General features: G+C 39.9%; 2 protein-coding genes across 13 annotated transcripts; both read left to right on the top strand.

Annotated features, from left to right (window-relative positions):
• Positions 1-1245: 1245 nt before the first annotated feature.
• Positions 1246-3508, top strand: LOC135627474 (uncharacterized). 2 transcript variants are annotated; one of them, XM_065133588.1, is made up of 2 exons: positions 1246-1792; positions 2009-3508. In XM_065133588.1, exon 2 carries the CDS (start codon positions 2142-2144, stop codon positions 3117-3119), a length of 978 nt encoding a protein of 325 aa, XP_064989660.1. In that variant the 5' UTR covers positions 1246-1792; positions 2009-2141; the 3' UTR covers positions 3120-3508. The 2 variants fall into 2 exon arrangements, with proteins under 2 accessions (XP_064989660.1, XP_064989659.1); XM_065133587.1 differs by having other exon boundaries at positions 1964-3508.
• Positions 3509-7026: 3518 nt separating this feature from the next.
• LOC135626685 (probable inactive receptor kinase At5g58300) lies at positions 7027-11253 on the top strand. Of its 11 annotated transcripts, none has more exons than XM_065132183.1 (5): positions 7028-7488; positions 7638-7694; positions 7780-8091; positions 8710-10059; positions 10410-11253. In XM_065132183.1, exons 4-5 carry the CDS (start codon positions 8784-8786, stop codon positions 11060-11062), a joined length of 1929 nt encoding a protein of 642 aa, XP_064988255.1. In that variant the 5' UTR covers positions 7028-7488; positions 7638-7694; positions 7780-8091; positions 8710-8783; the 3' UTR covers positions 11063-11253. The 11 variants fall into 11 exon arrangements, with proteins under 11 accessions (XP_064988253.1, XP_064988255.1, XP_064988260.1 ...); XM_065132188.1 differs by having other exon boundaries at positions 7638-7713; positions 8010-8091; positions 8713-10059; XM_065132184.1 differs by having other exon boundaries at positions 7638-7713; positions 8010-8091.
• Positions 11254-11972: the final 719 nt, after the last annotated feature.

The raw sequence follows: 11972 nt of genomic DNA, 5'->3' as shown, positions 1-11972 counted from the left end.
TTTTTATCATAAAATTTTCCGAATTAATTTCATGACAGAAAGTATGTTCTTTTATAAGATTTTTAATAACATTTGTGATAGTTTAACTATCAAAATCAGTATTTTAATTATTTTAATTTTAAAAATAAAGAAATACATTTATTGATTAAATTTATCATTGGGATATAATAGAGGGGAAAAAAAAGAAAAGAGGATATTTTTTATACTGATCTTTATACATACATACATACATATATATATATATATATATATATCATTCTATAACTTTTGAAATAAAAAATTTGCCCCCATAAAATTTTTTAATATAGATAGATATTCCTCCAAATGTCACTCCTCTTGGCATCCATCTAATAAACTCTAGTTAGTTTTCAATAGCCAATTTCAATTAAAAATAAAATTTGAATGATATACAATATTATTATTATTATTATTATTATTATTCATTTTTTTTCTAATTCTTGACTATGACATTTGGTTTTGCTTCCTTTTTATTTATTCACTTTAATTTTTAAGAGAGAAATAAATATTTTAAGCATTACATCAAAGTGATAAAAAAAAAGTCAAATATTTGGAAGATTATAATGGCTTTTAGTTGTCATCAGTTAAAGATTTGGAGGTGGTGATGTTAGGACCATTCTTTATGCAGTTTCATATCATCAAGCTAACAGTCAACTAACATATATTAGCATAATATTATATATTTTTATCATATATATGTATATATTTATATATGTAATTTTGCATTTAAATTTGAGCACATCTCCCTCTCTAAGATTAGAATAAAAGCGTAACTTAATCACCAGCCTACTGACACTCGTAACATAACCCTTCTCGCAGACCCAGAAATAGCGACCACACAGTTGGACTCAACTCACCGAAGCCTTCGCCGGCGCCGCGGCTTGTAAAGCACGCGTTACAGAAAGGGCGTCCACTTTTGGGGGCTCCCTGACACAATTGCATTCGGTGGGCCCCTTCCGTGAGCTGGATCTCGTCCATTTCCTCTCGATGTCGACCGCACGATCTCAATCGGACGGTCCAGTAGCGGTTCTTGGGACATGGCAGGGGGTCAAAAATTAGTATTTTCCAGATAAGCCCCCTAGAAAATGGCAGTTTTACGAAAGAGAAATAGGGCGTTGGAGATGGAATCGGAACGTTACGGAAAGGGCTTAAAAGAAAAAGCACAATGCCGATGAAGGAAAAGATGGTGGGGGCATTTTGGGGAATGCGAGGAGACGCCGGTGGGGTTTTCGCTGTGCTGTTACTTGGCCATCGCTCGTGAGCGTCCATTGTTCTCATTCCCTTCTCTTCTCTGCTCCTCTCTTTCCACTATTACCTTGTTCTACCAAAAAGGATTTCCTTTCCTTTTTCTTTCGTGGTTTTCGAGAGATTTTAGGGTTTTTCGGAGCCTTTACCTCGCTGTGATTCGGTCTCGATCGCTGGCATCCTGTCCATTGCGGGTGAGAGATCAGTGTTTGCCTTTCTTGGCGAGGCCTCCTCTGTTTGCAGCGTGATTTGGGGCTTTGTTTGGGAGGATTTCTCCTTCGGTCGTCGCTGCTGAATCGGACTAAGCTTGTCGGTTCCTGGATTGGTGGGCATTGGAAAAAGATCGACTTTTTCCTCTAGCTACTGGGTGCTTTGAGCTCCAGACGCAATTTTGCAACTATATGGTGGTCTGCAATCGATTTTGGAGCTCTTTTGGGGTATTCGTGTTGAAGAGGGTAAGAAAGCAGAGGCATTGCTGTAGTTTGAAGCAATCTTGGCTGTATCATGGTCTCAGTTATGCATGTTTCAGGTACTTTGGCCAATTTTTAGCTCCTGAGCTTGGATTCTGCTGTTGATTTACGAGTCTATGTGAATGTCCCAAAATTCAAGCCTATATTTTCTGAAATTTGAATCTTGTTTAATGCTTTCACACATCAGTTGGTTGACAGTAATTTGATCTTATCTGAGCACTCTTTAACAGTGTTTTGTTCATCCTTGGTCATCTGCATTGCCTCCATGTACTCAGTACTAGAATTGATAGAGGATGAACAAGATCATGTTGTAGTCTCTGTGAACCGTTGCTTCATCCAGATCTTCTAGTAGTAATAAGGAATCCAGATATTAGCACTGTAATCCATATTGGAGATCATCCTTTGAAGATGCGATCTGAGATGTTCTTAGTACCCACTGAGCTCGTTCGCCACGTTATGATTCTCCTCGCACTCCTCGCGGTGTTATTTGCATACCAGTATGAGGCCCAATCTCCGAGTGCATCTATGGACACTGCAAGATCGTTGGATGCTCTCCTTCAGGACTATGCTTACCGTGCGTTTGTTCGCCCCCGGACTGGAATTACCTATGATGGTGCTGTCCCTTCCAATCTCACGGGCATCAAGATCGCAGCATTAAGGCTCAGAAGTGGGAGCCTGAGAAAGAGAGGAGTTACGAGTTTTAAGGAATTCAAGATACCGGTTGGCATCATTATACAACCTTATGTGGAAAGGTTGGTACTGGTTTACCATAATCTGGGCAACTGGTCTTCTTCCTATTATCCTCTTCCTGGTTATACTTATCTGACTCCAGTTCTCGGTCTCCTTGCTTATGATGCTGCAAATTTGTCTGCCACAAACTTGCCTGAATTAAATGTTGTGGTGTCAGGATCACCCGTTTCTGTTAATTTCAGAAATGTTATCCCAGTTCCGAATGGTGCAATTGCCAGATGCGTGTGGTTTGGATTAGATGGCTCGCCACGTTTCAGAGACTTGGTATCAAGCGATGTTTGTTCCACATATCGACAGGGCCACTTCTCCATTGTGGTTAATTCTAGTGAGATTGCACCTTCCCCAGCACCAAGTGTATCCCCGGGGCCAAGGCCAAGCCCTGGTGGTTCTAAGAGCAACAAGTCTAAGGTGTGGAAGATTGTTGGCGCTGCGATTGGTGGATTTGTTGCTTTAGCGTTATTGGCTCTACTCAGTTATTGGATCCACAGGTATAAACAGAATAAGAAGATGGCACGAATGGAGCTGCATGCAGATGCCGGAGTATCATTACAAACAGCTAGGGTTGGAGATACACAGGTACCTGTGGCTTCAGTGACAAGGACACAGCCAGTCCTCGAGAGTGAACTTGCTGCCTAAGTGCTGTTATTGCATCAGTCAATGATATAATCAGGCAGCTAGCTGAGAACCGTCCTTCGTATGTTTCATATGCCTACAATCATCAGACAGCCATTGCCATGTCCCTGTTGCCCTTATGTTTGTTGAAATGAAATCATACGGGTCAGGTTCTGCACTCAGCACTTGAGCTAGACATTCTTTTGGAAAGCTGTTTATGTGTTTCGATTGCTCCAATTCGTGATTGTTCACTGTTCTCATATTCTTCTTATTATTTGAAATGCCTACTTTCATGTAAAAACACCACAAAGCAGATGCCATTTCTTGCTACCTGGAACTGTTTCAATTATTTATTTGTTGGCTATCATACTTAGAGTGATCTTGCTAATATAAATGAAATATCCTTCATTTTGTGTTGCTTGGTGCTATTCTTTTGTGCTTAAGAAAATTCTGTTCCTGACCAACCTACAGTTCTTAAAAGGTACGAAGAAAGATTGGATGCACTCTCTTGTGACCTTATGGTTCATTCCAAATATGTCTTATAATATGCTAGCCTGGCTGCAATTTGAAGTTTCAATTTGACAAACATGTAGAATCGAAATGTGATCTTTTTCAGAATAAGACATTGTTTCATTCTTCTGACAAGCAAGATTGCAAATAATTTTTGTCACTTATGCATGCAATTTGGTAAAGATTTACAGCTAGTGAGATGTAACTTGATGTTTTCTCACTTCGAAATCTCTCATACAATAGTGTTTAACAGAGTCCCCAATTCTTGACATGCAGACAGACAGACAAACAATAGAGATGTGATATCATCCATCCATTAGAACTATCCTTAAGTTACAATGCTTTTGCTGCCCCCACAGCTGAAATTTTCATGATGAGATAGTGAGAATATTAACGTTATAAAGGTGATGCAAGTAGAGGCACAAAACAAAGCACCTATGCTTGTGGAACAAGTGCAACATCCTGCTTCATTTTCCTAGGCACCTTTTTCTCTTTGTCCTGTGCAGCCCCAGTGCAAGCTTTTGGAAGATTCTATGTCACAGGTATGAAGATTAAGGACCCTTTATTTATCTTTAACACTGGTTAATTGCTTGGCTAAAGATGGCTGCCATCCATAGAGCTCCAACATGCAGAATCTTAGAAGTTGGGGAACTATGGAGTTCAAAAGAATCTTTCACATAGATTATCAGAGTCATTAATTAAGTATATTATGCATTTGCCCGATCTGATTCACTAAAAGTATCCTCCATCATATTATTTTTGTCACTGTGGATGGGAATTTGGTACTCACTGGAAAGTGAAAGACAAACATCTTGATGATTCACTAAAAGTATCCTCCAACAAATCTTAAGCAGTATCATAATCCGAAGGAATTCTTTTTGCCAATTTTTGTTCAAGCACCGGTGCTAAAGATAATTAAACAAAGCTCTCAGCCACTGTCAAAAATGTCAAAGGAGACAGAATGCTTTGTGCACAGTCATAAGGTTGACAATTTTGGATCATTAGGTCAATGAAGCTATTGCAGATTCGGTGATTCCGTAGACATGATTGTTTTTTTTGGTTTCGAATCTGAAACTTATCACTCATGCAACAATATACTAATAATTGGGATGTCATAGTAGCTTAATCATGATGGATGCTAGTGTGGCTTCTTTGAAGTGATAATGATATTTCGCCCATGCATTATAGGTCCTATAAGAAATTGGAAAAGAATTTTATTTTCCTACATAATTTTTTAAGTCGAGATATCTCAACGTAATATGATTCCTCACTCTCACTCCCGTATATATACATCTTATTAATCTTCAAAATTTCTTTTCATATCAATTGAAAAACAATAAAACATCTTCTTTCGCCAAGCTTTAATTTAAGCAACATTCAAGTCATCAATTTTTAACAAATGTATTATTTTGTCACCACTAATGGGATGATCAGAATGGAAAAGATATATAAAAAACGGAAAAATTATGTGTAGTATTAATACTTTTCCTCATGCATATATGCAAAGCCAATTCCTCAGTTTGAATACATCAAATTCAAGTTTGAAATATATATATATATATATATATATATATATATATATATATATATATATATATATATATATATATAAAAGAAACAAGAAATCATGAAATTTAAGGGCAAACAGTAATGAATTCAACCTAATAAATCTTATATTCATTATCTTTGTACTGATACATGTTATTAATTTTATTGTTACTATTTTAGAACTAGATCAATAATGCATCTAATAGTTTGACACAGCTTTTTAGCTCCAATATACCCTTTAGTAGGGGTAGAAACACCAGTGGACATTCACTGGATGACAATAAATACAAGTGATCATAAATACAGTGGCAGAGGGGAAAAGCTTCCTACCCCCAAATGGCACCAGCATCTGTTTGTGCAGCTCTGCCCTGCATCCCCAACTTATGCTGGCATTCAATCAATGTCAGCTTCTCTCAGTAAATTTATCCTTAAAAATCAACCAGATGATGCATCTACACTCCTTCCCAGTACAGTACAAAATTAAAGAGCATAATCTACTGTGAATCCCTGTATATTGGTCTCATGCCTACTGTCTGTTGTGGAATAATAAAGCATTATTCAGTAAATTAATATCTAGTGAAAAGGTTAATTTTTTTTTATCATCAATTTGATTTAATTTTTAGAACTTATACGAGGAATAAAAAATGAATTAATAACATTATATATCAAATATTGTCTAATTTATTTGACCATATAGACCATTAACGAATGAACCTGTTTACGGCACTCTAAAAGCTAACCAAGATGGCATTCCATCAGCAAAGGTGCCACCCGAGAACATGCACAAATCTCAAGGCACACGCATGGGACAACAGAGGATCCAAACTCACGGTGGCATTCCCAAAGGCAAGCCCTCCAAATGGACCCCCATTCATTGCTTTGGATAGGCTGGCATCGTCGTCACACAAATTTAAGCTTGTCAGAGTAGGTAGAAAGTGAGGAAAAGCAGAGCAGTAGCGTCAGAGAGAAGACAGCAAGGTTCGACCATTTGCCAACAATGAAATCTGTACTGCTTGCTGAGCCGATCAAACCCACAGTCATGATTAGGTTGAAACTTCTTCTGTGCCAATCTTTTTATTCTGTCCACACAGCAGTCCACTGGTTGTCAAGGTGAAGGGGAGGTGGCACAGCTATGGGTCAAGATGCCTGCAGCTAACCATCTTCTTCCATTGCATTTACTCGGAAGAAAGGTTCTTTCTTCTACTTGATGCTGAGATGATGCTGTGGTCTGCTTTGCCTGGACCACTGAGTTGTGCCACCAAATACAGTACAAGACCTGTCCAGCTAATTTTGATTACATATCTCAGAAGTTCGTGTCATATGGACTTCAACTACGAACATTATGTGATGTCTGAATGGAATGAATAACATGGAAAATAATAAAAAGAAATATAACAATCATTTGGTACGAGAAAAAAATAATATGTTCATATTCAATGAATGAATGAATGATGTTGGACTTTCTAAGGTGATATTTCCTTTCCTCATATCCATTGGTGAAGCTCGTACTTTTGCGGATGGGTTCCACCGCGTTATGAGCCCATGTCATCCCTGAATACACTTGCAAGGGTGACCAAGTCAACCTCAATTGCGTCCGTTCTAAGACCCGCAAACACACGAGAGATTGGAAGCGGTGCGGTGACCGGCGTTTCGTTGCCGTAAAGAAAGGTGTCGCTACCGGAGGAACCCACATCGACCGTTCCGATCAGGTGTTACATGTTTCCGTAACCCGGATTGCTACACCTGGCGACGTGGCGGGTCCCGCGGTCGCATCCAACGACAAGGCGGTACGGCAAAGCGTAAACGGGTGGGGAGTGGTAATTGCCCGTGACGAATCTCCGACGAGGCATTTATTGGTTGTCAAGGGGCTTTTCTGAGATCTCCACTCCTTCATTGCATCTCACTCGCCGACCGCAAACCCTTCTCGGCTCCCCTGTTATGGCAGAGGAAGTACCCAGTCAGGTGGGAGTAGCGCTGCCGCGAGCTTTAGTGGGGAACGCAGCGGCTTAGGGGTCCGACCTCGGGAGACGGGGACGGTGGCATTCGAGATGGGGAGCTGTGATCCCGTCTCCGGGCTTCGCTGGAGCCTTAAAGGTGTGATCTTGAAGCAATGTCGTTGGTTTCCATGAGCATTCTCTTGATTTCCTCATCCGTTCCTCCGACTTTGGTTCCAACGAGTTTCAAGAATCTCTTTTGAGTCGAACGCCGTGGGTTCTACGGCGACTGTTCTAGCTCTGCTGGAGGTTTTGTAGATCTGAAGCCGAATTCAAATCTTAGTGGAGAAAATTGATGACCTGGTTACAATACGGAGCTGCGAGTTCTCATAATATCCCAGGTAATTTCCAGTTTAGTGTTTGGCTTTCACAATTGTTTCCCTAGAATCTTACGTCTCTTCCTTGTTATTAATGGAGGAAGATTATTTTCGTGGTATCTATCTTCTTCTTTTTTTTTCCTTTTTTTCTTTTAACAAGGAAATTCTTGAAGGTTTCAACTGTTGCACTGGTGAATCCTTGGAGAAATAGATCGAAACAATGAGAGAAGGTTCTCCTCTTTGACTCAGGTGAGCTTGAAAATAAGACTTTTGTAGTTTTCATGTTTAATTGGTGTATGTGTTTTAATTGAGTAGATACTTCTGAGATGCCTGCCACATTGGAGTAATTTGTGTATGTCCTTCTATGGATCGGTCTTGTATGCGCCAGGCTGGCCAATGTTATGCCAACCTTTAAATAACTCAGTAGCTGCCTGTTCCAATTCGCCAAGTTTTTCTCCTTGGTTGGTCAATGGATAAAAGGGGAGAAGACAGAAAGATGAATCTGCCACTGCTTCTGCTTTGATGATGTCCTGAAAATTGTACAGGTCGTTTCTTTTGGTGAGCAATTCTTGCTGTACCATTCCACTTCGGTATGCTTGAATCTGATGATGGCTGCTTGACCTGTAGGTAGGTTTCTTCTAGGAGCTTTGCTTCCTCTCATTTTTGTCACTCTCTAAGTCTATCTTCTAAACAAAAAAGAAAAGATGTTTTTCCTTCTTCCTATTTTGAAATTATGGTGTTTTCCATGTGGCAGTCTCATGTTCTTATTTTTTGAAGATGATTGCAACACCTTAGCAGTTAATGCGAGCATGAAAAATTTGTATAAGGATAAGAAAAAAGAAATACAAATTAGTACCAAGCATAATTGAGAGAGGGATGATGCTTGAAGTGGTCCCTTCCTAGCAGTTACTAGAACATTAGTGGGTGTCAGCATTAAATTCTTTGCAGAGTGGCATTCAATGCTAACCAGAAATAGATGCAATTTAGTTTATGCAGGATTTCACGAGACCACAAAGATTCTAAATGCTTACTGATTCACTTGTTAATTATACCATGGTTTTTACATCCCAAGTGAAGTTAAAGAAGGGATTATTTGCATTTTAGATTTGATGAATTCTATCATTCTTTTCTTACCTCTTTCCCCTTCAGATATTATCGGTTGAAGAAAGCAATTTCTAAGCATCTTTTGCTTATATGTTACTCAGGCCGAGGGCATGTTCTTACTCTTTTTTTTTCTCAATGCAGCAGGGCAGCAGAACCACTTAAATTGGACTCTTGAAACTGTTCATTATGTTACGTTACTTGATCTAAAGTTTCCCATGGATCGCTCCGTGGTTTTCATATTATTTCCTTTGATTTTCCTTCTTCTGGACCTCTCATCATTTGCCACTGCTGACTTGAGTTCTGATGAGCAAGCACTCCTTGCCTTTTCTATGTCTGTCCCTCATGGCCGGAAACTCAACTGGACTTCTCAGAGCCCAATATGCTCCTCTTGGGTTGGAGTCACCTGTACACCTGATAAAACCCGTGTGCGCACTCTCCGGCTTCCAGCTGTTGGGCTCTTTGGCTCGATCCCTGCTGATACACTTGGGAAACTTAATGCCCTCGAAGTCTTAAGTCTAAGATCCAACCGACTTATCGTAGGTCTTCCTTCAGATGTCGCATCCATTCCTGCTTTGCATTCTTTGTACCTTCAACATAACAATTTATCTGGGATTATACCTTCTACACTCTCTTCCAACCTTACCTTCCTTGATCTGTCCTATAATTCCTTTACAGGAGAACTTCCTCTGACAATCAGAAACCTTACTCGACTCAATGCTTTGTTTCTTGAGAACAACTCACTCTCTGGACCCATCCCTGACTTTCAACTTCCCAAGCTTAGGCGTCTGAATCTGAGTTATAACAACCTCAGTGGCCCTATACCACTATCCCTCCAAAAGTTCCCAGTCGAATCTTTCTTGGGTAACCCTTTCCTATGTGGAACTCCTCTGGCACAATGCTTTGGAATTCCTCCCTCTTCTCCACCCTCTCCATCAGAACTCCCCACAAAACCCAAGCGAAGCTTTTGGAAAAAATTAAGCATTGGGGTCATTATTGCAATTGCTGCTGGTGGTTCAGCACTTCTGCTTCTACTCATTATTGTAATTTTGGTATGCTTTTACAAGAGAAAGCGTGGGGAAGGTAGTGGAGAACTAAAAGGAAAGGATGCTCTTGGTGCTAGGCGTGAGAAACCTAAGGAGGAGTACAGCAGTAGTATTCAAGAAGCAGAGAAGAATAAGTTGGTATTTTTTGAAGGATGTTCTTATAATTTTGACTTGGAGGATCTATTAAGAGCTTCTGCCGAAGTTCTTGGAAAGGGAAATCATGGTACTACATACAAAGCTGTTCTAGAAGATGGTACCACAGTTGTAGTCAAGAGGCTGAAGGAAGTAATCATTGGAAAGAAAGAGTTTGAACAACAGATGGAAATGATAGGAAGGATCAGACCTCACCCAAATGTGGTGCCACTTCGAGCTTATTACTACTCCAAGGATGAGAAACTTCTGATATATGATTATGTCACGTCTGGCAACTTCTCCTCCCTCTTGCATGGTATGTTTCTCGAAGACCTCCATGTCTCTTACTTCTTTGTTAATCGCATGTTGTTTTTCAATTAAATTGCTGAAGGCACTGATTTCAAGAGTTATTAATGTAAATATAACTGTCTCCTAGTATAGTTAATTCTTCGAAGTCACCTCTACTGAATTCCAGATGTGTTGACATTGTAAACAATATTATGCATAATCCTATATTAGATGAACAAGAGCAAAAAGACTGCTTTAATGCTATTGCAATTGAATTCATGGTATAAAAAATTATGTCCAGCATTCTTAATGCAAGAGAAGTCTGTTTAATTAGGACCTGTATTTTGTTTTCTTTATATTGCGCTCATCAATTTGCAGGGAGTAAGGGTGCTGGAAAGACTCCATTGGATTGGGAGTCTAGGGTAAAGATTTCTCTTGGAGCAGCACGTGGCGTAGCTCACATTCATGCTGAAGGTGGTGGAAAGTTCATCCATGGCGACATCAAATCCAATAATGTGCTCTTGACCCAGGAACTCGATGCTTGTGTCGCTGATTACGGCCTCGCTCCATTCATGAGCTCTGCAACAACCTCATCCAGAATTGTTGTGGGCTACCGCGCACCTGAAGTCATTGAGACCAGAAAATATACTCAGAAGTCTGATGTCTACAGCTTTGGTGTCTTGCTACTCGAGATGCTCACGGGAAAGGCTCCACTTCAATCTCCAGGACGTGATGATGTTGTGGATCTACCAAGATGGGTCCAATCCGTGGTTCGAGAGGAGTGGACTGCCGAAGTTTTTGATGTGGAGTTGATGCGGCATCAGCACATCGAGGAAGAGATGGTTCAGATGCTTCAGATTGCGATGGCATGCGTAGCAAAGTCTCCGGACCAGCGGCCCAAAATGGAGGAGTTGATTAGAATGATTGAGGACATACGACACTCTGACTCGGAGAACAGGCCATCCTCGGAGAAGTCGAAAGATGAGAAAGTCGAAACGCCACAAGCAGCAGACACAGAAAGCACAATGTAGCTCATTAGGTTTGTCAAAGAGATTTAATTCTGCAGGTTATTTGTTAGATTTGAAGCAAGGTGAAATTTGCACTGAAGGCTACTAAAACATCATCATGTATGCGTAAAATTTGGTTGATCTCTGGTTGTGTTTCACAATTAAGTTGTACACAGTGTGGTAGAAATTTAACCATTCTATTGCTCATTCCCTCATCACCCATCTAAGTTATACTACTCCATACCATATGATGTTTTCTATACTACAGTGGCATTCGGATATGCACTGACAGACATATTCTTGTCGTTGCTTTGTTTGAAATGGATGTTTAGGGCCATATGGTAGCTATCTGGTAGGGATCAGTTCTCTAAGAAGCCCATCCAATTTGATGTGAATTGCCATTTGGACTCTACAGATGCTCATGTTACATGTTCACTATTAATATGTCTGTCACTTGTTCTGGTAATCAAGATTAGTATAGCTGCATGTCATCCTGATGACAGTATTTTTATCTGACTCTTGTGACTGAATGTTTTGCTCAGACTCTTCCTAAACCTAATAAAGAACTATATTAGATATCAAAACTAGTTCGATCGGATGCGAATGATTATGTTTATTTTCCTTCTATTAAGTAAAATTGAAGTTTTATTTTTGAAGAAGAAAAAAAAGAAAACTTGCTCACGTTTGAGGCATTCGATGAACAGATTAAAGACGGGCGTCGCCTGAAAATTTCGTGTTGCATGCACCGATTTAATCGAAAAAGGGGACCAGATTTTGGTCTCTGTTTCAGAAAGAAGAACATTTTGCTGCCCAACTTTGGCCATCGCCATGAAAGCAAGCAGCATATGTAATACAAATTCATCGACACACACATGCAGACAACGAGGACGAAAACGACCACCAGGAAATTTCAAGGTGTTCTTCTTCCCTGCGT

This window comes from Musa acuminata, chromosome BXJ2-11 (assembly GCF_036884655.1).
Source record: "Musa acuminata AAA Group cultivar baxijiao chromosome BXJ2-11, Cavendish_Baxijiao_AAA, whole genome shotgun sequence".
In the NCBI taxonomy this organism is placed as follows: Eukaryota; Viridiplantae; Streptophyta; class Magnoliopsida; order Zingiberales; family Musaceae; genus Musa; species Musa acuminata.
Note: the sequence above shows the minus strand (reverse complement) of the source record. Positions and strands in the feature narration are given on the sequence as shown.